The sequence below is a fragment of the Chironomus tepperi genome, unplaced genomic scaffold (assembly GCF_022539635.2).
Source record: "Chironomus tepperi strain 1889 unplaced genomic scaffold, CSIRO-AGI_Ctep_v1 contig_456, whole genome shotgun sequence".
Classification (NCBI taxonomy): Eukaryota; Metazoa; Arthropoda; class Insecta; order Diptera; family Chironomidae; genus Chironomus; species Chironomus tepperi.
Genome location: NW_027226578.1, coordinates 169,465 through 196,714, shown reverse-complemented (window position 1 = coordinate 196,714; position 27,250 = coordinate 169,465). Strand labels below are relative to the sequence as shown.

At 33.6% G+C, this 27,250-nt stretch overlaps 1 protein-coding gene across 4 annotated transcripts; it reads left to right on the top strand.

The window, feature by feature from the left end:
• The first annotated feature begins 1,432 nt into the window (after window positions 1–1,432).
• Spred (Sprouty-related protein with EVH-1 domain) lies at window positions 1,433–27,222 on the top strand. Of its 4 annotated transcripts, none has more exons than XM_070651336.1 (8): window positions 1,433–1,824; window positions 18,717–19,165; window positions 19,344–19,518; window positions 19,614–19,782; window positions 22,270–22,292; window positions 22,365–22,428; window positions 22,829–23,171; window positions 23,232–27,222. In XM_070651336.1, exons 2-8 carry the CDS (start codon window positions 19,146–19,148, stop codon window positions 23,569–23,571), a joined length of 1,134 nt encoding a protein of 377 aa, XP_070507437.1. In that variant the 5' UTR covers window positions 1,433–1,824; window positions 18,717–19,145; the 3' UTR covers window positions 23,572–27,222. The 4 variants fall into 4 exon arrangements, with proteins under 4 accessions (XP_070507437.1, XP_070507434.1, XP_070507435.1 ...); XM_070651333.1 differs by having other exon boundaries at window positions 1,434–1,824; window positions 22,192–22,292; XM_070651334.1 differs by lacking the exon at window positions 1,433–1,824 and adding an exon at window positions 16,860–16,876 and having other exon boundaries at window positions 22,192–22,292.
• The last annotated feature ends 28 nt before the right edge of the window (window positions 27,223–27,250 follow it).

Sequence of the window (27,250 nt, the reverse complement as noted above, 5' to 3'; positions counted from 1 at the left end):
AGGGAAAGGAAGAGATTAGTGAAAGAAAGTTCGTGTACTGCATATTACATTAAGCATTTTGTCATTAACTAGATTTTTTTGGGTTGATTAATTTGAATATTTTTGAATTTTTTTCGGAAGAAATTAGTGACATGCACGGCATGATTAGATGATCTGATCAAGTATTTTAATTATTTTAGACAAATTTTTTAATTACCTATTTGCATTTTGATCAGATAAAGGAATTTTCAATACTTTCTCATTCATTTCCATAGTTTGTGAGGAAATTATGAAGGGAAATGCTAATTTTTGTGGATATGCTAGTGGGAATTTATGCTGATCGTACTGTAGATTGAAATATGAAGATCTGATGCTTGGAAAATTTGAATTAAATCTCACCGAATAGTACATATCGACCATTTAGGTCATATTAACCAATTGTGATCCAACGCTTCCTGCAGATGACGCCTAAAGCTGGCTCTATCGCTGACCTCCAGATGCTAATTTCCGATATAAGGCAACTTATATATCCAAAATCCAGCAATAGGTGTGTGACTTTCGGTTTGAATTCGACACCCGGACAGAGTCACATCAGTCTGGAGTTGGATTTTCGATCAAATAATCAATTTGTGATATTCGGTCATAATTCAGGATGAGGTATTGAGTTAGTAGGAGTAGAAACAGCCGGACTGGTGTATTTTAAGCAGAGTAGGCTGAACTCTATTTTGGAAGCGCCTTCGATGGAGTCTGGAATCGAAAAAATGTGATTCCTGGAGTCTTAACTTCCAATGTCCTCCCAACTCTGAATTGAAGCACCACTTCATCTTTTTCACGTATGGCCACCAATTCATTGAATCTATTGATTATGTTGTGACACTTGAAATATTTTGATAATTACATCATCAATGTTTTTCCAATGTTTTTCCTTAAACATTGTCGAATTCCCCAAAGATTCCACTTAACTTGACTTTGAACTTGAAATAAATTCAAAAAATTTAATTTTCTCAAAAATTCCATCACATGAAAAAGTATTTCAATGCTAACTGTATAGGAATTTTGAATGCATTTTACTTGTTGATTCGCAAATTTCATCTATTGCTCCATAGATGTCGCTGCAGTATCATAGTCTGCATATGTAACAACATTCTACTTAAGGAAATTCAGTCAAATCGGACATGATTCTTCAATATTTAAATTAAAATCAATTTTAAATCACAGTAATCATTGAAAAAAGTCTCAAAAACATCAAAAAGTTTCAAAAAAAAGGAAGAAATTCAAATTTAAAATTTCATCTGCAGGAATAGAATTAAGAGTATGTCCAGCAATAATTACAAGTCAGACAGAGACAGAAGATGGGTGAGTCTCGAAAATTCATTCATATTTACCCATTGAGTAATTCTATTTCATTTTATACAATTAAAGTACACAATAACATGTGTTCATAAACAATAAAAAAACAAACTTAATTAACTTAAAAATCAGTTCCAATAAATTTAAATGATTATTAAAAAATTTCTCACCGACGCAGAATCGCATCCAACAATATTTCCTAGTGGGATAGTTTCGTTTCGCAGATATTTTAGTAGCAGTACATATTAATTAAGAAAAATTAGTATAAGTACCAAAAGTGTGTAGCCTTTGGGCTCCCAAGTCAACAATCGGGCATGTGATGAATGAAATTACTCAAGTTAATTGTGGAAAATTGGAAAATTGCTTGTGAAAAAATTCAAAAGAAGAAAATTAAAAAAAAAGAAAAATTTTCTCAATGAAAAAAAGTTAAATAAAAGAAAAAGATTCATTTGGATTGACATAACATTCAATAATTGAAGGAATTTTTGGATAAAGGTAAACACGCAATAGACATTAAGACATTGAATATTCAAATTAAAAAAAAAGTCCACCGGAAGTCACCTGAGAAAAAAAAAGATTTTTTTTAATTGCGCGTCTGAATTTTCTGTGCAAAAAAAAGGAAAAAATTTCGATTTTTTTTATCTAAAAAATCTCAAAAAAAATCAGATGTTTTACATCTTGATAATTTTCATCCATCCATGCATAGCCAACATCATCGACATTTTTTTTTTGTGCCTTAATAAAATTCATGATCTCGGCGGATAAAATAAAAAAAAACATCAGAAAAAGCGATGAATGAAAAAAAAAGTTTTTTAGTGACACATGAATGGATGGGATATGAGAAAAAAAATAATATTACATATATCTATGCTGTTGGTGTGTGGGATGAAGTAAATGAGAGAATGAGAGGGCGAATAAAGAAATTTATTTAAAAAAATATAGACTTGTCAATCAAATGAAATGAGAAGTAATTAAAGACAAAGTGAATTTGTTGAGGGTGGGTCTGTGGGTCTGGAGATGTAGCAGCTTGCTATAGTGTGTATATGTGTCTATATTGCATGTTTTCACAAAGGAATGCAGTCAGAATTTGACATTTAAAAAGACTGGGAGTGTTAAGGTCAAGTTTAAAGCTTGAAGTCTAGTCTGATTTTGTCTTCTCAAGTTGACTCAACTTCATGTTACATTCTAGTAGACTTTGCTTAATATCCTTCAGTATCCACCATAAATGCTCATTAAGGTATTTAGAAGGGTTTAAATCAAGGCAAAAAGCTTGAAATCGACTTGGATTTTGTATGAAATTCCAGCTCGAGTTGACTCTCCTCCATGCAAAATTCATGTTCTTAGCTGAACCAAGTCTGGAACTTGATTTTCATAGAAATGACTTAAAATTTGATTCCAGACTGACTTGAATCTTGCCTGAACCTGGTTTTAATTGAATTCTGGCTTAAGATCAGAGTCAAGCTGACCTGATCGTAGATTCTCAAATATATCCACTCCGTGTGCCTTTCAGATCCTAAAATCAATTTCTTATCTCCAACAATAACTTCCAATATTCCTTCTTTTCTTCAATATCCAAAAAAGTCAAAACGTAAAAGAATTTTTTTTTTATTTTTCACAAAAAAAGTACGGAATTAAAAAACCAGAAATGCAGAGCACACGCATTTAAAGAACATTGTGTAGGTGGATTAAACGTGTTTCTGTATCAAATCAATCTTGTCAATTTGAAGAGAATATTATTTTTTTCTTCTGTACATCGTAATATTCTCAAAAAGCTTCTGAATCGCACGCAAGAGAAAGAAAAAAAAAACTTGATGTCTGTAGGATAAAAAAAAAAATTTTTTGTGGGCTCGTCAAGTTTTCATTGTGGATGTAGACTATTTTAAGATAATTGTGAGAATTAGTATCATGTGAAGGTATGAAGGCTTATCAAGAATTCGGCTTCATTATTTTTCTTATGTAAGTCTGTTTGAACAATGGATCCGTGGATTGTCAAAGGCAGAGTTGGATAGACTTTGAGAGTCCGGACTCCATAAGATCAAATAGACGTCTCCACTAGAGAATCACTAGACTGTAGAGTTTTGCCTTCAATTTAGTCTAAACTCTAGTAAAGTCATCTCCACATAGGAATTCTGTCAACTCTGGTCTAAGGTCCTTAATTGTACTTTTATAAAGTTTTTGAAAAGGGATAGGTCATCAGTTGTGGAAAATTCAGGGGATAGTTGGGATTCACATTAGTTCTTAGAATCACTGATCAGTATTGTAGTGCAATGGACATTCCAAATAGTGTAGATAAACCCAGAATTGATGTAGCTCTTCTTCATTATTAATATCTATATTGACTCAACCTAGTTGTTTGCTATTGCGGACATTGAGCATATTCAGATGAAACCGTGATGCGATCATGGTATGCTGCAGGTTAAGACAGTCTAGAACCGTCAGGAACTCTTTTTTTTAACGTCCTGTTTACTAGAATGAATACTTTAAGCCCTATTAAGTGACATACTGAAGATTTTTGCCATTGCCTGGACTTGGCACAATATAATTCCAAGATCAATCTCAGGATTCAGTAAATTTTAATCCCGAGACTGAAACCTCTAACAGCACCCAGTAATTAAACCAAAAAAGTAACCTTTAAATTATTTCCTCACTTAATAGACACAGTAAGAACTAATCATAAGAACTAATTTAGAATTTTTTTCAAGAATAAGAAACAGACATTAACAATTTCTGTAGAATTCAAGTTCATAAAACTCATAACATATAATTTTTATTTTTGGCCTACGTGCACAAAAGCCATGATTCAAATATGCTATTTTGTTCATCAAAAAGTACAAAAAAAATTGGTCCATTTGCAATTAAGATTGATAACGACTTATTCCTGTAAAGTAATTACGTTGCTTGAATTATGTTCTAAGAAACTTACATCAGTACATTCTGATTATGTTATTTCCGATAGTGTCATAATTGATATTGATATGACATTAATGTTTTGATACGAAGAATTTTATTCCCAAAACAAAAAATAAAAATCAGGATTGGATCTCAGATAAGAATAAAAATTAATTAATTTTGTAAGACTTTATGTAAGGCACGTGGAGTATTAGATCTAAAAATATCCTGATGTTGAATAAAATCCTTTATTAGAAAACGGCAGCTTGGTCAAGCTTGAAATTATACTTCCTTACTTGCTTGGCTGAAGCACTTCAGGACCTATTGCTGCGCATAGGGAATGTCAAAAGACAACTCTATCCTTTGAAACCTTCTGCTAGTTCGGGATATTAAGGACTCTAGCGTCCTTTTCAATACATTCAAATATTCATACAAGATTAAGTTTTAAGCTTCAGTCCCCGAGTGGACAACATGACATAATGTCTAGTGAATTACTAGACCTACAGTCGACTAATGACATATTTTACGGAACATTTTAGAGAACATATCATTAGTCGATCGTAGGTATAGTTCAGAACTAGTCATTATGACAAGTTGTCTATTCAGAGTCCAATCTAGACTAGCTTAGAATATCAGGCCTAATCGACATAAACTCAAAGACAATGATTAAGGTTTGGGTGCTATTGTAAAAGGGCTTAGGTGTACTGTAGCACAAATAAGGATGCCCACCACTATTCAAATCCATAAAGAGCCAGTTCAGAGTTTATAATCTTACATCTTAATTAGTCCTTGCTTGGCGAAAACCCACCAGGGGGTTCATTGCCTTATTTAGAGCTCGTCGAAAGGTGGATCTGTGTTTAGATAACTTCTGCCTGTTTCTAATTCATGGCACATTTGCATAGTTGCTCATACAGTAAGTTCATGAGCTCTTGGGTCTACATCGAGATCTATTTCCATCCAGAAAGTCAGTTCCTTGGACCTAAATATTACTATATAACTTTCGAAAGTTACGCAATGTCTAATAATAGCACGTATTTAGACTCATTTTACTCGTTTTTGGTACGAGCTTAAAGTCAATTCTTATATGGAGTAAGACTTGTAGACTCAAGTCGACTTTGACATACAAAATCAATTCAATCAACTTAGAGCTCTGATTCTACATTCCATGAACATTTCAATACAACACCCCCCTAAAAAATTAAGACAGTCTGAATATTGAATTAACAGATGGACACCCAATACACTCCACAGCCGTACTCTTTCAAGTAGATCATTCACATTTTAATGCGATAATTTTGTTTAATTAAGAAAGAAAAAAAAATTCATTCACACAGAAAATAAAAATTGAGAATGAAATAAAAAAATTAAAGAAGACACAGAAAAAATTATTGCGGACGTACGATGGAGATGTTCATTAATTATATTAGCCAATATAATATGCTGGTCAGTCAATGATGATGATGGATTATTTTCTGTCTTTTTTATGAGGCATTCATTGAGTATTTTATCAAAGTTTCGAATCTCAGTTCAACTTGTTCAGACGTGTTTTGACTTGTTCGGCAAAATGGTAGAAACAACAACAAATCTCAACAACGAGGAAAGTAACCAAAAACTTTCGGAAAAACAACCTGAATCTCAACAACAAGATTCAGCACCCGTGACAACTCTCATCACCGAGGATATAAACAACGAAAAGCAACATGACATTGAGATGGAAAATCTCAAAACAAAACAGACAACAATGGATCAATTCGTCCAACCATTAAGGGCAGAAAAACGTCGCAGCCAACTTGAAATCTTCAGTGCGCCAGCCAAAAAGATATCTAGTGCTAGCAAAAAGAAAGATGACAACAAAAAACAATTTGACTTCTCAAATGCCAGGACGAATCTGTACGATGACAGATTGTTCAACTTCAGCGGAGATAACAGCAAAGCACCAGAACAACCAAAACAAAGTGAAATATCATCATCATCGAAAGACAACAACCTAACATCACAGCAGAAACCAAAACCACCACCGATCCATATAACTAGTGGTGGAGGACAGGAGATCAGAAGGTTGATGAACCAGATCAACAACCAACCCAGGAGTTTTATGATCAACGTCAAAAAGGATAAACTCAAAACAAAAGTTGTATCAACGGAGAGTTGGGACGACTACGACAGATTCATCAAACTCCTTAGAGAAAAACAACACCACTTTCACACCTATGCAAACCAGGAACCACAGATGAAATTCGTGCTCTACGGACTTCCAATGATGGAGATCGTAGACTTGGAAAAGGAGTTGAAAACGGAAAACATATCACCAGTTAAAATTGTCAAAATGACAATGAAACAAAGGAGACACGAAAACGACGACGACCAGAACTACCTTCTGTATTTTAATAAAATACAGGAAGGTAACATTTTGGAAAACCTTCGAAAGGTTAACTGTGTCTACGGCTTCAAAGTAAAATGGGCTAAATACAACAACAGGCGTAACGGACCTTCTTTCTGTTCGAAATGTTTGCAGTTTGGTCATGGACAACGTGGTTGTAACAAACCACTAATCTGTTTCAGATGCTCTGAACAGCATGATTCAAAAACCTGTCCTTACATTTCGATTGAAACCAACAAGGTCCCAATCGAAAAACTAAAGTGTCACTTCTGCGACGAGAAACATACAGCAATCTCACAAGAATGCAACATCAGGAAACAAATAATCGAGAAGTGGAAAGCTAAATCAATGAACGACAACAACCGAAATCAAAACAGACCATCAGGTGAACAACAAAGGAATTCACGAAATCCTGCTGGACAACAAACGAATTCACGAAATCCTGCTGGACAACAAAGGAATGCTCCACCAACATCAAAAGCAGGTGAACGATCAGGCGGATCTGATCAACTTACATCACAAAGACCAGCTAGGAGTATCCCAGAACCGGTACCAACAACATCTAGAAAACCAGCTTCTGAAACCTTCGCACCAGTCACCATAAAATCACAAAATAAGCATCCACAGCAGAAACCCTCAAGTCAGGAAATCAAAACAAAAACCGAAGAAATAGGAGAAGGGGAAGGAATGGAAATAACAACAGGTCAAAGCCAAAGACCAATAACAATCATCAACAGAACTCAACGCAGGTTGTAGAAATTATGGACCTAGACTTCAATTCACTAACCTTGGAAACAAACAAGGTCGATCCTGAACCTTCATCCAGTGGTAATACAAAGGAACAAATTTCACCAGCCCAAGGCACAATCGATGAAATGAGCACAGAGACAGATTTATCAAATTGCATGTTCTTCATCAACTCATTCATCGAAATCATCACCAAAAAACCAGAGTACCTAAAAGAGGAACAGGTACAACAAGCCATCGGCCAAGAAGTTGCCAAAATCTACATGAGTCAACATGGATTGTAGTCACCAAAGAATCAACGTAATTTACTGGAATGCTAACAGCCTTGCAGATAAGATGTTAGCATTCCTCGACTACCTCAGCATGCAAAATGTTGATGTTGCGTGCATATCGGAAACGTTCCTAAAACCAAACTCCAAAGTAGACTCGCATCCTGACTACGTAATTCATCGATTTGATCGCATTGATAGACCAAAAGGTGGTGTTGCGATCATTGTCAAAAGAAATCTAAAACATCAGCTTCAACCAAGTTACAACACAAAGCTAATAGAATGCATCGGAATAAAAGTCTTCATCAACGAATCAATAAGCTGCCACATCCTCTCCGTCTATCTTCCAGGAGGAAGCAAAGGAAGGAAATAGACGATCATCTAAGAGATGACATCAACAAAATAACAAACATCAGAGGAAACTACTACATCTGCGGAGACTTCAATGCAAAACATCGAGAGTGGAATTGCAACGTAGCAAACAAAGCCGGGACAATACTACAGGATATGTCCGGGGAGTTCATGATCTACTACCCCGATTCACCAACGTATTATCCAGAAGATCCGACGAAATCTGTATCAACAATCGACCTGATGCTCTCAAATTCCAGTCTGAACACTACAGAACTAAAATGCACAGAGGCAATGAGTGACCATTGCGCTGTGTATTTTCAAATCAGGACATCCAAAGTTGACAGAACAGACAACACAGTTTACAGATATGACTACAGAAATGCCAACTGGAAAAAATTCAAATCGTATATAACTCGTCGCATCGAAGACAGCACTCTGGAAAACCCATGCAACACAGTAGAGGAGATAGAACATCATATCAAAGTATTCTCAGAACTCATCATGGATTCAAGAAACAAAACTGTGAAGAAGAGAAAGATCAACTTTGAATGGACAAAGCTCACACCAGAAATCAAAGACTTAATCAGGACGAAAAGAAGTCTTCGACGAAGATGGCAACGTAGCAGAGATAATCAAATCAAAACTGAATTAAACATTCTACAGAAAGTCATCAAAGACAAAATTAAGGAACTCAAAAATACAAACTGGAATAAGCGGCTTTCAGAAATCCAACCATCAAACCAAACAGTCTGGAGGATTGCAAAGCATTGCAAGAAAGGTTCAAAATCGATGCCACCGTTGATTGATGCAGATAGAACATTCATCACTAATAAGGAAAAAGCCAGCGTTCTCAGTGACTATTTTCGTAAAGCTCACGAAAATCCACTTGAGGACAACAACCCAGTACATACCCAGGAAGTAGACAACGCAGTGAATGAAGCATTGGAAGGAGAAAATAGTGACTGCACAGAACTTACAAATGTAGAGGAAATCTCATACATTGTAAGAAATCTGAAAAATCCTAAAGCACCAGGATTAGACGATGTCAACAACATACTCCTCAAAAATCTTCCACCAAAAGGCTTCGAATATTTGAAGTTCATCATCAACACGTGTCTCAAACTTAACTATTTTCCGAAAGTTTGGAAAAAAGCTAAAGTAATCCCGATCCCAAAACCTGGCAAACCAGCAAACGAAGTGAGCAGCTATAGGCCAATAAGCTTGCTTAGTTCCCTAAGCAAAATATTGGAGAGAGTATTGCTGAATAGAATAAACGAGCATCTGGAGGATAACAACATCATTCCGACTCAACAGTGTGGCTTTCGCACAGGACGATCAACATCTCACCAACTCATCAAAGTAATCAAAACAGCAAAGGAAAACATAAGCAGGAAGAAATCAACAGGAATGATCTTCCTAAATGTGGAGAAAGCATTTGACAGAGTCTGGCATAACGGACTCTTGTTTAAAATGATCAAATTAGGGTTTCCACTACCACTTATAAAAACTGTAAGATCTTTCCTAAGTGAAAGAACTTTCTCAGTTTTTATTAAAGGTCAGTTCTCAGAAACCAATGAAATCAAATTCGGAGTACCACAAGGAGCAGTGCTTTCACCAACTCTCTACAACATCTACACATATGATATTGTAAGAGAAACAACCAACAATATCGCACTCTTCGCAGATGATACTGCATTGTATCATTCTGCAGAAAACTCAGCCGATATTGTAACACATCTACAACACACTGGAAGAAAAGTACAACAATACATGAACAAATGGAAAATAAATCTCAACAAACAGAAGACTCAAGCCTTATTCATCACAAATAGGTACTCCAGGCAACTTCCTAGAGACAACATCAAATTCCTCAACGAAAACATCAAATGGGAAACCGAAGCTAAATATCTGGGAATGATAATCGACAAGAGAGTGACATTAAAGCAGCATGTAGAATATGTGACCAACAGAGCTCACACTGCACTAAGACTACTTTATCCCCTCATCAGCAGGAACTCACATCTCGACGTTCGAAACAAACTTCTCATCTACAAGCTAGCCGTGAGACCCATCTTCACATACGGCTGTCCAGCATTTGAACGGATGGCAAAAACACATCTACAAAAACTACAAGTACTACAAAACAAATTCTTGAGAATTGTTCTCAACAAAACAAGATATGAAAGGATATCAGATCTACATACTGAAGCAAAAATACCCTCTATTGAGGACTACGTCGGAAAGTTGCAAGCGAATTTCAACACTCGTCTTGCGTCGCGAAACACCGAATAAACCACAACATAAATTAAAGCAAAACAATTTCAAAATAAAATCAAAAACTAAGTGATGAAGGCGATAAGCCAGAATCCTTTAAAAATTTAAATACAAATAAAATGTATCCAAACTTTGTACATAATTAAGTTAAAAATTTAATGAATAAAAAGTTTATTTAAAAAAAAAAAAAATTGAGTATTTTATGATTTTAATGGATATGGAACTTTTAAAGTTGAGAAGAAAAAAAATTCAGGGCGGATATCCAATTTTTGTTCTCATCTTAGAAATTCATGAGCAATAAGAAGAGAGGAAGCTGCACGCATGTAGGCAGTTAAAATTTCGCCTATTTGCGTCTGTTATTGCCTTCTGTTTCCATTGTCAAGGATCGTCCATAATACATTTGTGCTGTGCAATCAAAATTCATCGATGGAGCTTTAAACTTGCTGAATGAATTTTGTGCTGCTTGCAACTTTTTTAATTTTTTTTTTGTTAAATGAAAAACTTTTTTTTTGTGTTCTGTGCGAGTTTGCGCTGTTTATGGCAAGTTGGGATATAAATTTTCATGTGACTTGAACTTGATTGAAATTGCTCAAAAAGCTTCGATTCTGTTGAGCTGTCAAAATTTGAAGCAAATATGTGATATCAAGTCGCAATAGCTTGTAATTTATGCGATTCACGCGTAAATATCAAAAAAAGTTTAACGAAACGCAATTTAAGCATCCCACATTCATCTCAATTTTCATGCGAATAAGGAGTGGAAAGAAATGCTGAGCATCAAGTTGATGAGAGCAATCCAGTTTCCACTCGTGGAGCTTATGCGCTTTGGAAAGCTTTTCTTTTTTTTCTATTGAGGAATAATTTCCATTCGATCAATTTTTGTGGATATCCTTTATGGATTTTCAAATAATTTTCAAAATTTCAAGGATATCCAAAAAAAATTTTTCATCACCCGAAAAAAAAGCTCGTCCAGCAAAAAAAGCTCACGTCCATAAATTTTCATTCATAGATATAAATTCATTCATCCACCATCTTTATTTCCACTTCCCATCCCTCATCATACATTTTTCCCATTCATGAATTTAACTCTGTCGCTCTCTCACACGACATACATACAGCACAACAAGTTACTCTCTCATACTCAATATTCCCTTTTTTATTCTTGTGTGTCTCATTTACAACAGAAAATTTTATTGAATGAAAAAAGAACTGAAAGCTTTTCATTAATGAAAAAATTTTTTTCCTTTACTTCCATTTTTTCCACATTCGAAAAAATTATAAAATAATATAATAAGGCATAATGTTCATCTGTGACATGTTAATATGCGCGTGGCTTATTGCCACATCTTATAATTTTGTGTCTTTTTTGTTGCCATTTTTTGCATAAATAATGATAATTTTGGGGGATGTAGTTAGTGCTGTCGATTTGGAGAAACTGATGGCAATTGGCACTAGATTATTAGTCTTGTGCCTTAATTTTAGAAGACTCTAGAGCTCTAGACAGCTACAAAACCAAAATTCATGTGTTACCTGACTCAAAAATGCCAAAGAAGCTTAAATTCTCCAACATCCCTAACTTATAGACATCCCTTCCCATTACAAAAGAGAAGAGCCTCTCTCTCACTCTCTCTAACTTATCAATGGAGGTGGTTAAAGTGTGTGTATACGTGTACCGACATAAATATAGGTTGGCACATAATATGCACGAAAAAAAAACGCTATATTTATTTTCTAAGGAATGTGTAGGTGGCTGATTGTGCCTACTTGCAAGAAATAAAGGAAAAATGAAAGAAGAAGAATCATACAAAAACATGAAACGTGGCTGATGCTCCCTTGACATGAGCAATAATGAAATAAAATATAAGTTTTTTTTTGTGCTGTATCAGTTGATTCTAAATTTAAGTCTATCATAAATTAAGTGGTTCCAACTGAACTTCCAATTTTCTTTAACTAAAAAAATTCTTGTTCTTGATGTTTAATGTGGGATAAATAAAAAATTTTTGAGTCTGTGTGGGTGGACAGCATTGCTGGAAAATAATGTTTTTGTCAATTCTTAATGTAGTATGGAATATGAAGTGATAGCTGAAGTTTTTATTATGATTTTTATTGAGATATTAGGAAAGTAACTAGATTTGTGGCAGATGGACTTGTGTGTAGAATTCAGACTTGGGACTGTTTGCGCATCTAATTAACTGCAAGTGCAGGATTTTAGTTTTTGGATGAATCTTATATTTTTGATAGATACTTGAATCAATCCTTTATTATTCACTTCGGATCATTGATATTTAGGGCTGTGCTATGGTGATTCGTGGTAATAATTGTTTAACAAGTGACGGTGCATCAGATCTCTGCACTGAGTAGACCTACTGCTTTTATTGGGATCAGAATTCACTCTTTACGACTCCCTGAATATCAAACTATGACATTAATCATAGAAGTAAAGAGAATAAAAATTGAGAAATTCTTGTTAATAGTCAATAAGTAGTCAATATAGTGCTGTTAGGCCACATTCACGTGATTTCGATAATTGTCATTAATTACTTACTTACCTACTTGCAATGATGTGCAGCATCAAGCAACTGAATCAGATGAAAAGCCTTTCGTTGTAATCTAAGCTCCACATAGGAACATGGTTGCACGTGTAACATGGTCGTGTTACTTAATAATTGAAGAGTCCTTATGTTATGCCTCTCAGATGGGCTTCAAGTACAATTTTAATGCAGTTAATTTACCTCGTTTTGTCATTGCAATTCAGAAAATAAGCGAATACTGTGCTACTCAATACATACATACCTAAAATTGCTTCAATCTTGACCTTAACCCTCAAAACAATCTGATATTCTCTGACGTAGATTGCATATAAATCCCAACCCTAATATCAATTCCTTACAACATTTCGTCTAAATTTAAATAATAATCTTTAATTAAGCAAAATTACATAATCAATTTTCCTAAAAATAGTTTTATATGCTTATGAATGAATCCTAGCCGTATGAATGAATTTCATTCTTTACATCAATAGCGATATGTTGATAAATTGCCATATTGTGTGTATTCATGCCCTTGTAGAACTAAAAATATTCTTCTTGTATCCCCAAAAGAAATTATAATATTGCATGTGGAAGAATGAACATCCATTGACTATTCCAAGCCCATAAAAAATCCCACGATACCCGTCAGTAAGCCGCCAAGTGATAGATTTTCTATAGTTCAGGTATGAATGGAAAAAGCAGCAAATATACCTAAAAATATAATCGACATTTATATTCTGAAAATAATTTTAATCCACCCACATGTTTACCAAATATTCAGCATAAGAAATACGAAATAGTTCCTCGTGTAGTTTTTCCAATTTTTTCATTCTTAATTTTTTTTTTTTGTATTTTGACGATTTTCATTGAGCACAAAAAAAGGGAGAAAGAAAAATTATATATATATATATTTTCTTTTGAAGGCTACGACGCTTTTCAAGTTCTTGCGTTTTTCCTTCTCTTTCTGTTCCGTTCGTTTTTTTTTTTGTTTCTTTTCAGTCTTTTTTTTTTTCATTCATGAAAATTGCCTACAATAAATAGAGAAAAAAAATTGAATTTTTTTTTGTTGCTTCTCTTTCTTGATTTGACATTGTGCGGCTGATGGCATGTTGAAGGGTGTTGTTTGGATGTTTTGTGGTGTGCTGAGATACTGTGAGGGGAGGAGATTAGTGTTTTGTTATGATTTTAATTAAGTTCTGTAAATTGTCAAGCTTGTACTTGAAATATTGTTGAAAATTCTGGATACTTAAGGGATTCTCAGGAATCTTGCTTCTTTTGATTCCGGCAAGCACACGGCAGCGGCGGTTTCTGGCCATAACTTCAATGGAGGTCATAACTTCTGGCTACGTTCATGGCATACGACATAACTCTGGCCTGAGGTTGAATTCCACCGAATCTCGCTCTTATTCTACTAAATCAGGCATTGATTCCACAAAAGTCACACAATTTGAGGCTAAATTTAGTATAATTCCCTTGTCTTTACCATTTGTCCTTTGGAAATCTTGTGACTACCTGTCTTATCAATATTATTAATGAAATTGCTAAACTTCTTACTAATAGCGGTTCTCAGAGTGAAATAAACTCAATGAAATGGACAAAAATTAAAGAAAATTGAACAAAACTATCGAAAAATACAACATTTTGTGACTATTCTAGGGATTTGTCTTGCTTCAGGCTGTTCTTAAGTGGACAAATTGACAAAATGTCTTGTTAATAACTAGAACTATAGTCGACTAATCGGTTAGTTCCAAGCGATAATCTTAATACTTATCAATTTGTCCTGTAAGAACTACAATCCAGATACACAGTAATATTTCAGAGTATATAAGAATTTTAAGGATATTCTGCAAGCCTTAAGGACATTTTAAGCAGGGATCATGATAACAATCTACTCAAAAATTATAATTTTCATTGCCATAACTTGCAAACTATCCCCCTCTTTGAAAAATAGTTATTGAAATTGATTTTGCTATTTTTATGACTATAAAAACATAATTTTGAGCATTTATATATTTTTTTTTATAGAAAACATGCAATGAGTCATGTAATTTTAATTGTGTTCATACATTTATGCTGTGCTATTATTTCTAAAAATATCCCTTTTCTGTATCATGTACATGTCTCGATCATGACAAAATGTTATCAACTTTATATATTTTTTATTGCATAACTCGTTCAGCATTAAGTTACAGCATAATTTTTTTAGGCATTTTATGAACAGACAGCGCAAAAAAGCTTGATTAAAATTAATGAAAATTTGTCTTAAAATAACTCGTTTCGAATTGCTTTAAGGGGTTGGTTTCATTAAATTTCAAATTATTTTGACAATGCTATTTTCGAGTTAGTTACTGTCTCAATATTGAGTAAGCTTAAATGTCAAGGTAATAAGTATAAATTCTTTTGATGTAATTTTAAAGTTTTGCGATGAATTTAAGCATTTTTATGAATTTTTTGATGATTTAGACCAGTGTTGCTCAAGCTGTGTGCCGCGATACAATAGTGTGTCATGAGGATAATGTCATGAATCACATGTCATGTGGCGTTACGGTCGTGACATACCATCAAAGTGTTCCGCGACACATAGTTTGGACAACAATGATTTAGACATATTGGACATGGACTGATGTAGAAAAGAGAATAAGGGGTCATCCATTGGAATTATGTCTGAAGTCCTAGGGTGCGTAAATCCGTGGAAATGTATGCCAAATTGTAAAATTTCTTCATAATCTCCCCAAAGTTGTCCTTACAATGTTCCTCATGGTTGAATGACAATCACTATACATATTAAATGCTGCTTGTATGTTGTTATCTTGAATATTCTCTCAAATATGAAAAAAAGTAAATTGTCAGGAAAAAGCTTGCCATTAACCTGTCCTTTTAAGAAATTCAATTTGTTCATTGTTGCAACATTGTATGATTGAAAAGATGAGGCATCTTTTAGGTGAATTGGTTCTGTTATGTATGAAAAAAAAAGTTGTAGTGTCAAAAATTTGATATCATATCCATTCAAGTGATCAAAATATATCAAATTGCCTAGACTCAAATTAATGTATTAATACACTAGAATTGTTTATTGCTGATACAATGTATCATTTGGGTCATTCATAGGTAGCTGGATGATTTTTTATGTAGGCAGAGCTCGATATTGATATGGATTTTTTATATTGAACCCTACAAATTGAAGATTTACTTCAATTAAGGGTTCCGGATGAGAACGATAAGATTGAGAACGAGACTTTCTGGGTATTCTCGGTTCTCGTTTTCGGCTCCGGTCTTGTGAATTTGTCGAGACCGAGACTCTCGAAAACCTTAGTTTCAACTTGACTCCGTGTATTCCACTCTGGAATTGCATAGTTTAGCAAAATGCTCACAAAACCTTAATAAAGCCCAGTATAAAGCCTTAAAATTAATTCACAAATTATCATCCACAAAACAAAAATTATTGACACAAGAAATTTAATCAATTAGCATATCAATACACCTTATCAATCCAATTCACTTTAATCACATCCAACAAAAAAAAAAACCGCCGACAAGCCCCTCAATACTCACTTCATAAAATCCTTATCACTAAAACAATTTCAGATAAGTCTACGTATTAATAAATGATTAATCTCAATGAAAAAAAAGTGTGTGAATGATGGAAGGGATGGGGAGAGGGGAGGAGGGTAAAGGAGATAGAGAAAAAAAAGGGAAAAAGTGAGTAGTTCCACAAAAGCATTCATAAAACGACACCAACACATTAATTCATTTTCTTTTCAAAACAGAAGGCAGCATTTATTGAATGAAAAATCTTTTTTTTTTTGTTCTTCTTCTTGTTCCTGATTGTGCCAAAAAAATATTATGAATAGAATTGAAAGAGAAAAACTTTATATATATATATATATAGTGACTATACATGTATGCATGTGTATGTGTGAGAATAGATAGGATAGGAATAAAATTGAGAGTTAGAGAGTCTGAGAGGGCAGGAAAGAGAGAGCTTGGAATGATTTTGTGGAAATTATCGCCTTTTTCCAAAAAGGAAAGGAAAAAAAATTTTTTCTTTTTTTTTTGTATATGAAGAAAAAGTGATAATCGAAAAGACAAAATGATAAGGCAAAAAGGTAAATTTTTAGTGAATTTAAATGCTGAAAATTAGAATAAATTATCAAAAATCTCCATCATAAGTCGATGATGTTGCAGTGCATGGCAAAAGGATCGTCAAAATGTCACAAAAAAGTGCTTAAAATGTGAAAAATCTAAAAAAAAAATTTTTTTCATGAACGAGAAAAAAAGAGAAAAATGAGAAGCACAAAAATTCTCAATGAAAAGTTCAGGTTTGGAAGAAAAAAAAATTTTTTTTTTTTTTTGGGTGAATTGTGAATGAAAAAACAGCAACCATAAATGGAGAAATGGAGTGTGTGCACGAGAGTGAGATAGAATGACGAAATTGGATGTGATGGAAGGGAAAAAATAGGCCAAAAGCGAAATGAAAAATGTTTCAAAAACTCCCTGTATTATCCCTCTATGTTTGTGACTTTTGTGTGTGCCTTTCGGTTTTTTGGGGGTCGTGAGTTAGTGATTTCTGGATATCCTAAACATTCATTTGACTTGGTTGTTGAGCTTTTTCGAATTTTAAAGCTTTTTTGATTTTTCTAAGCCTGAAAATTCAATTTTTAAATGAGAATCTGAAGTTATGTGACAATTTTTGGATATATAGTCTGAATTACTAACTTCACTGGCCTTACATATATATGACCTTTCTCAGTTGATATCTAAAACTGTCTTTATCGTTGGCTGCCCTTTGTCAATTTAGCTATTCAGATCTAAATGATCCAGAACTTTGGGTTACATACGTCTAACAACAGGCAAATAGCATGCTTCCATGGTAGAAAAAGGCTACCAAGGTACCTTAAAGTAGTATCTTTGTCTGTTAGGGTCTCATAGCTAATGTGACAGTTTAGTGAGTGAGGGATCGTCAACCCACAGCACTCAAACATCTATCGCTTTATGCAACTTGGAAATTGCCAATACTAAAATTACATTCAGATTTGTAAGATCCAAAGCTTCTCGTTACATGCATCTGAGCGCTTATGACAGCTTATGAAGCCAACAATGTATGATTTCTTGATATTGAGACCACAATCGATATTTCACGAGAAAGTCCTGTCCCAGTCCCATCTCAAGAATCTTCTTGGATCGAGAAATCGGGAAAGCATTACTCAAGCCTTGTCCTATAATTTATAGTGGGATCCGAAGCTTTGCCGATTCGCAATACTAAAAGTAAGAGCTTGAAGTCGATTCAAATTTTGTATGAAAAAGTCTACTCAAGTCGGACTTTGAATGGAATTGAGCTGAATTGAATCGACTTTTTCATACAAAATCCGAGTTAACTTCAAGCTCTTCTAAAATTCTATCCAGAAGTAGCCACAAAAAATCCAATCCTAAAACATACGTGATTAAAAATTGACCCCATGCTATTTTTCCTTTCGGACTTAACCCTATACCTACAATTAATGTTGGGCTACAAAACATTGCTAAATATTAAAACTAAAAGTCCATCCAGAATTACTCAAAAAATATCAATTCCCAAAGCATACATCACTTACAATCGACCCCATGCCATTTTTTTTTTATTTTCCTTCAACAACACGAAACTGAATTTTCATTGATGAAAATGTAGAGCAGATCCTGGTGAATGAACTTTCTCCATTTTTTTTTATGTATATATATTCTCTTCCTCTGCTCCCCTTTTTTGCTTCCATGCAGCTTTTTATGTACATATACACAGTCGCATATAATGTAATATCAGGGAATATCTATTCCTTTTCATTCAAGCATGCCTGCAAAAAAATTTTCCTGAATGAATATCCATTCAGTTCATTCTTAATTAAGCATCAAGCAGTGTCAGAAGTGAAATTCATTGATAAAAAATTGTTTTTTTTTTATTCCGTGTCTTTACAGTACAATTTAATAGGACTGTTACACATCTATTGCAGCTAGTAGTGAAGCACTGAAAGTGTGTATTATAATTATTTAAGGATATAGAAAGCTCGAAAAATTTGCAAAATTCTTGCCAATCGATTTTTATTAAATACCAAAAAAAATAGTAAAGTCGAATGTGAAATTAGCAACAAAATTTTAAGGCCAAATACTTATTAAAAAAAAAAGGAAGTAAGATAACTAATCTTAAGGATAAGGCAGCACCTATCGTACCACTCATATTATAAGCGGAGGGAAGTAATCAGAAGAAGTAAAAAAAAAAGTCATAAGTGATATAAAGGAATAAAGCCATTGATGTCAGCCTGGATGTCTTTAACCCATTTGTATAAAAATGGTGAATTTTGTGTCATCAAAGCATCACATTAAGCTCAGATACGTTCCAAAAAAATCATGTCCGAACTATATGAAGAGTAAGTAGCTTTTCATTCCCGTTTTACGTCATATCTAACCTAATTTTTGCCCCCCTCGTGTTATGTACTGCACATAACAGTGGAGCATCATATACATTAGTAGTGTCTGACATCATCACTGACCTATTTTAAAAAAGTATATGCTATATCCAATTTTTTTTTTTCTTACCATAATTAGTGATTCATTAGTAAAAGTTCGTGCACAGGTGATGACTCGTGACGAAAGTACGGAGGGCTGGTTACCGTTACAAGGCGGTGGCCTAGCAAATGTCTCCATACGAAAACGCGCTCGCATGCCGGATGTTGGAGGACATGAGTATATCATATATGGTCAACGGATATCCGATCAAACAGTAAGTGTCCATCATTTATCACGTACACAATTTAATTACAAAAAAAAATTTTCATGTCACTTACTTGTTCTTGTTCTTCTTCTCGATTTTTTCAGGTCATACTCAGTTGCGTCATAAATCGCGATCTCCAATATTATAAAGTAATGCCAACATTTCATCATTGGCGTGCGGGAAAGCAACGGAACGGTCTCACATTTCAAACAGCAGCTGATGCAAGGGCTTTTGATAAAGGAATCATCAAAGCATATGACGATCTTATAGACGGTAAGAATCAAATGACAACTTTTAGGATTTTTTGACTTGATTTCTTTTTTATGTCACATACTTTGTATACTTTTTTTTTGGATATGGTGAAATGCCAATGTTGAAATTGGAACTAATTAATTTAATTTACATGCTAATTAAGTAGATATTCAGTTGAATCTTTCACAATTTTTGGATATTTTTGATTAGTTGATTTTTGTATGGATTTATAATGTTTTGATGAAATTCTTAGAATTTTATTGATATTTTGTCAATTTTTGGGGACTGTCTTAGTTTGTATGACACTGAGGTAGGGATAAGGGTTAAATATAATGCATGAAATCAATTCAAAATCCTAATGGATCCTTCTAAATTGATCCTTGAGTCACTTAATCATGGTTTAAATTCATAGTGGGCAGATTTTAACATGACTTGACTTAGGCTTAATTTTAAGGACGACAGATCAAACCACGATGACATCATAACTACACATGAACAGCATGATTCGGTTAATCGACCAAAAATCAGGTACTGGGCTGACATGACTCTGACTTGAAGTCTGATTTGAATTAAACTTTAAGCTAGTGACGGATTTTGAATCGATTGACAGACTTGTTCTAATCAAGAGACATAGAATCTAGTCTTCATGAGCTATCTTCATGTCATATGGTCTGTCCACTTAGATTTTTTGCCCACCGATGAATCTTAGTAGATCTAAAAAGGAGCAAGATTTCCTTCAACCTTTTAATACGTGCAATACATTCACTTACTTCACTGGCCGCAAAGATCAGTTGTGATCCATGGCCTCCCTCAGATGTTGCCTGAAACTGGCCCTATCACTGGCTACCGCTTGCTAATTCCCTTCGAGACATGAAAATTTTAAAATATTTTTCCTACATGATAAAATCACACAATAGCACAAGCTAAAAGTTCAGACTTCATATTCGCATGTATTTTCTCATTATTACCCCCTTCCAATTAATCAATAAGAGTCAATGAAAAAAAATCAAATCAATAATTTTAAAATATATATATCACCCGCAAACTGTATGAATTCTTAATTAGAACTTAAAAATAGCTTTTTTTTACAATCTACCCAATTCATATCTAGAGCCCTTTTGCATGTTCATGTCATGCTTGTTTTATATATATTTTTTTTGTTCGATATATGGGGGGTTTGAATTGTTTAAAATGTGGACTATTTCTCATGAAATAAAGATTATGTACTTCTATAAATAGGTGTATGCACATTTATGACGTATGAGATTGTACAACTACAATGACGAAATGATGAAAAAATTGGGTTAACTTTGTTATTGGGAGTTATTGGGGTTGGCTTTAGTCTGAGTATAGTCATATCATAATATAGTCAATCAGCAAACTTGAGGGTGCAATATAAGCTGTTTTTGGGTCATTTTGACAATTCGCTACATTATACTTTTCGGGAATATAACATCTACTGATGATCTGCTATTGATCACTGTCCATTTACTAAGGTACGCTCTTAAGGGGATTAAGTTACGCGTCTAACATTGGAAATGCATGTTCCTAGATGTATTTTCACGAAGTAGTGGAAGTTGGGGGGTCAAAAGGACTATTAATTGCTTTCGGCCCCTAAATTTGCAGTTATAAATCCAATGATGGGTACAGATATAGTTGTATTAATTTTAGGAGTCTTTAAACTTGAACTTAGTCTAGCTACAACTCAAAGGTCCACAGAATTTATATAATAAGCATAAAATATGCTAAATACCCATGTGAAGAGTGGAACAGGGTGTAATTTTTCGACCGGACGTCATAGTAATAAGCTTAATATTCTATGGCAAGTTCCACAAATGTCAGGTTCATTATTAGACATAAGGTCGACTAATCAGACCCTATTCCATTTAGGATAATTAGAGATATTTGGATGAATAACATAAGAATGTGAAATAATGTCAATTTATGATCACAAGAATCAATAAAATCCCAGGAACTAATAACATGCACAATTCTGAGTCTAACCCTTTACAGCATCATGATTATCAAGTCTCTAACTAATCACAAAATTATAATTTTTTATTAATTATTTTTCTTCTTTTTTTCTCTTTCCTTTCTCTTCTTCTAAACTTCTTCCCTGTGTTGTGACTTTTGAACCTTAATTAAAAAAAAAAAAATTCTGGAACTGCATCTGATTTTAAAATTGATTTGACCACCTGACCATTGAAATACACAAAATTCATATTGCTTTAAAATTTTGTTGTGTTTGAATTTGCACGTGGTGAGTTTCCTTACTAATTTTTAATTTTTTTGTTATTTTTATAACTTATTTACATTAACTTTATTCATTTATATAGTTTAAGTCAGTCAATTCATCAAATAAGTAACATTTAGTAATGATATATATATTTTTTATTTTATTTCCTTCTATTTCATACTGTATAAACATAGGAATGTCACTCAACTCTAATTGGCACAAACAATCACACAATTCAACAAATGAATCGTACAATTATGATGACAATCAAGTGGGCGAGGATGATGTTTTTATGGTGAGTTAATTGCTGTAGCTCCTGCGACTCTATCCTTGTTAATTATTCATAATTTTTATATATTTTTTGTAGACATTGGATTTGCCACTTGAGACATCGGAATCGAAGTCGAATTCTGAGGGCACTGGCAGTAATCGTAAGTTGCCTTACATGCTATGGACTCATTGGGGTAGCTTGCTATGTCCACAAGTGGACAATTTGACACATCGACCTTAGGTTCTGTTATTAACTAGAGTTTAGTGGCCACATCAACTAGATGCAATGTATAGTTGATACGTACGGATCAGTTGCGATCCTTGACCTCCCATAGACGTCTCCTATGGCTGAATCTATAGCTGTCTTCCGTCTAGCAATTACCGATACTAAATGCCATGCTGGACCCAACTAAATAAACCAAACTAGACTAACTAGACCTAAAGTCGTTTTGTCGAGCTGTCCACACGGACTCTAAATAGATATTATGTCAAGCTAACACTCGCCGTCCCATGAGATCCCCAAAAATCCCATTAACACTCTCAATCCTTCTCAAATTTTAGAAAGCGTAGAAAAATCTCTGCAACAATCATCGACGGGGAAGAAAACAAACATTCAGTACATATCGTGTGAGCTCACATCAAATAATTCAAATAATACCGATATAAATAATGGTAGTCAGCACCTTCCACCGCCCGTAACGCAACCATCGTCAATAATACCAGCTGATAATTACTCATATGTTCAACTAACTGCTGTACATGACTATAATTATCCAGTTGTTGATGATCCAATCTCATCTGTGTTAAGGCGTAGTGATTCGACGTGTAGCTTAAAGAAAAGGCCGGCACTTGATTTACCTGTATTGAAGGATAGTGGGAATATAAAGGCTAGGATGAGGTGTCGGTAAGTTGAATGACTGTTTAGTCAATATTAAGGCATAGATTGACATTAAAATCATTTCAGATATTGTCAAGAATTTTATCAGGAAGAATGGAATCGAAAAGGCTCATGTGCATTTGCACCAGATTGTATAAAAAGCGGTATTGATACAATATCGGGTATGATGTGTGCTCGATGCATGATTTATCATTGTATGAGTGATTCAGAAGGTGATCTCATAAATCATCCGTGTTCGTGTAATAGAAATCCATCGGATGAAGTAAGTTGCACAAAACGTTGGATTGGATTAGCATTACTATCATTATTAGTACCATGTCTATGGTGCTATCCGCCACTAAAGGCTTGCCACTTAATTGGTATACAATGCGGTATATGTGGCGGGAAACATAAGCCACAAATATGACAACCAATAAAAATCTATCAACATCATCAGCCACTCGGATTGGATAATGAGCCGCAACGTAAACATCAAAAATCAAAACAGCAGGCTCGTGTCCATTTTCAGCAACCAATAGAACATTCAAATCATCACTTATACTCAACATCCATCGATGATTATCATCGCAGCTCATTTCTCAATAGCAATTACAATTATCAGCACTTACAACAGCCAATAACATCACAACCGGGATATAATAATTGTAACTTTTTCTAAAAAACAATGATGATGTTGATAATGGGAACTGATTAATAATTGCGATAGAACAACACAGAACACAAATAAATTCTCAAAAAAAAACAAGCATGTGATTGACATTGATCACGGAATGAATAAAAAAAAATTTTAATGGAGATAAAGAAACATATTTACACACAAAAAAAAACATTTACATGGAATTACCAGGAAGAAGGCATACCAAGAAAGAAACCAGAAATATTCACAGATGTAACAAGAATTAAAAAAGGAATAAGCATTTATATAATGACAGTAATAAGACACAAAAAAAAAAATAATCTTTGCTAAAAACTCTAAAAAGTAAGAAAATAATTGAATCTAAACTTTAAGTGATCGTGGATGACTTACAGCACATACCCGGTCAGACATACAAAAATGATATTTTCAAACACAAATCTACATACATTGAGAATTGACGATAAGTAACTGATCAGTTGAGTTATAAATAATTTTATTTATGAGAATTTAAAGTAATCCTATGTTAGGCTTATGGTTGGTTGAAGCTTTAACTCTTTTTTTTGGTCCTTTTAATGATTGATATGCATGGGGTAGCCTATGGGTGGCTAGGGATGTGCTGAAATATTCTCAAAAATTGTGGGAAATTTCCTTTAAAATTGCCATAAAGTTCTGACAATATTTCATCATCTCCCATAGAACATCCATCCAGCGCACATGCGTGTTGTTGCCAATTCAACAATCAAATAATAGTTTAAGTCACAAAATGGTAGCTTTTTAAGTTAATCTACTTCGTAGTTGCATCTCTCATGTATTTTAATTAATTTAAAAACAAGATGTTGGATTTTAATTGGAATTGATGGTATGTAATGGGTAAGGGTACATCCTCAATTGTAGGAGTTGTATTGAGTAAATTTTAAGTGTTTGAAGAAGATTATTGTTTGAGAAGATTATTGTTGGAATAAGAATCGATGGAATTCGATCTAGAACTTAAATTTGGGTTTTGGAGACTCTACTAGCTCTCCAGTAAGGGAATCAGATGATCCAGTACCAAAAGTAATGCTTATCATTAATCAGATCTAGGATTAATTACTAAATATTCCAAATTTAATTTGATTCACAGAAAATTTGTAGTTATCTTCCATAACTAAAGGCTTGTAGACAAAAAATGCATTCTTGCAGCCTTGGACGAACTATTAGGAACAACCCAAAACTGCAGGACTGTGCATCAAAAACGTAGGAAATGCAAGGCTGCAGTTCTTGGCCGAAACACTTGGGTTAGTATCCTCTAACTCCTAATTGATCTTTTCAAGCTCATTTTATCCAATGACTTTTGTCATCACAAATCTGAAGGACATCTTGTCATGATGTCCAGAAAATAACTAGAACAATGGTCGACCAATGTCAGATTTTACGGAACATTCGCTAAAATATGGCATTAGTCAACCACAGGTCTAATAATTAACTAAACATTATGTCAATCTATCCAGATCTAAAAATACATCCATCGTGTACATCAATTCCAATTAAAATCAGATATTAGGGTCTCATTTACCACAAATTTCGTTTAAGCCATTGAAAAGTTTAATTTATTTTTGCATCGCACAAAAACAAAGAAATCATTAGAAAAAATAACATCAAAAAACTATCCGTCAATAGTTCATCTAGTAGGAAGATCGCTCGGGAAGGATTATAAGCATAGAATAACAGGATTTGTAGCTTTAATCCAGCATGATAATTCATAAAGAACTTGATTAGAAATTGACTTAAATTCTATATCCAGTCAAGTCGACTTAATTTGACTTTTCCATACAAAATTCAAGTCAATATCGAGTCTACATCATGTAATAGGCTGGAAATTCTATGAGCAGTATGAACATTGAACTATTCCTTAATCACTATTGTAAGGATATCAACTTACACTACTGGTTAAGTTACAAAATTGTCATGGTTTTTTGTCACACGCTGTAGATTTTTACTTCTAAGAATGTCCAGCTTGTCTCATAATTATGACATTTAAGTTCTGTATGGAAGTTGAATCGTAGCTTAATATTCATATTGTTTATGATTACCTGAAATACTCAAAAATATCGAAATAGCAAGTTAAGACCTAGCTATTTCCCCTAATAGTAAGTGATTATATTTCTATGGTAACATCCTCAAACCCATGAGTCATGTTACAGCTCCGTAGAAATATCTTAACATCCTATTAGGTCCAGTCCATGAATTTTCAAGCCACGCAAATCCCAAGCGATTAAGATGAAATGACCCAATCCATGTCCAGCATGGATGTCACACAAAATAAAACTTCAAAGCTATTAGAAGCTTAAAAAAATTTTGAATATTTATCCAAAAAAAAAGAAAAAAAAAATCTTTAATAAGCATAAAAAATTACATTAATTATTAAGTAAATGGGAAAAAAATGGCGAAAAAGAGAAAATTTCAATACACACATTTAAAAAAAAATAATAGCTTTACATCATGAAGATATAAAAAATATTTTATGAAGTTGAATCAAGAATGAAATAAGATTTCAGGATTTAAATGATGGAATAAACATTTAGTGACAGTCAGTAGAATGAGAAAATAACAAAAAAAATATTTTGGACATGAATTTAAGATCTAAGAAATGTCCATGAATCAGAAGTTGATGTCGACTTGGATGTTGTGTGGAACAGTCGACTAGACTGCATATGAACTTCAAGTCGACATCAAGCTCTGCCACTGAATTGACTGATATCCTTCATGAATTTGAAAGAGATTATCAGTTCAACCGTGTAGTGCTGGAACCAGCAATTGATTAGGAATAAAAGTGAGACTAAAAAGATTTTAAGCAGTTTACAGAGACAGGCGATCCAGGATATAATAATTAAAAATTCGAAGTAAATTTAAAAAAAAAATCATTAAACTTCTCATTAATCTTATATTATATGTGTAATGGCTAGTAATAATCGCGAATATAATAATAATTGTAAACTTTTTATGACAAAAAAAACCAAGAAAAATTTGGATCGTAAAAAAGATTTTGTTCTTAATTAAGAAACTCTTTCTGGAGACTGCTTAACAGGGGCTTAGTCTTTTTAGTCGTGGATTTTTGTATCCTACAATTCGATCGACATCAATAACTTGTTGGCAATGAGGTTCCTGCATGCACAGATACAATATTACATACAAAAACACATACACGTAAAATTTCCATTTTCTTCATCCACCAAAAAAAAGTTTAAAAGAATCACGAAGGAATAAAATTTTATTTTTTTGTCCCTTAAACAAAAAGTGTGAAAAAAAGGAAGAAGTTTTCATTATATTTAGAAGATTTGAAGATGAAAAAAAATATATTTAATGTTTTTTTGACATAAACAAAAACAAAAAAAGAAAGGAAGTGAGGAAATTGAAATAAATGAGATAAATAAATGAAAAAAACTATTTAATTTTAAACGTAAGAAATGAA

Coding starts and splice junctions, on each gene's coding strand:
- Spred (XM_070651333.1), top strand. CDS start 19,146: ATGTCCGAACTATATGAAGA. Junction 22,293..22,364: donor GCGAGGATGATGTTTTTATG/GTGAGTTAATTG, acceptor TATTTTTTGTAG/ACATTGGATTTGCCACTTGA. Junction 23,172..23,231: donor AAGGCTAGGATGAGGTGTCG/GTAAGTTGAATG, acceptor AAATCATTTCAG/ATATTGTCAAGAATTTTATC.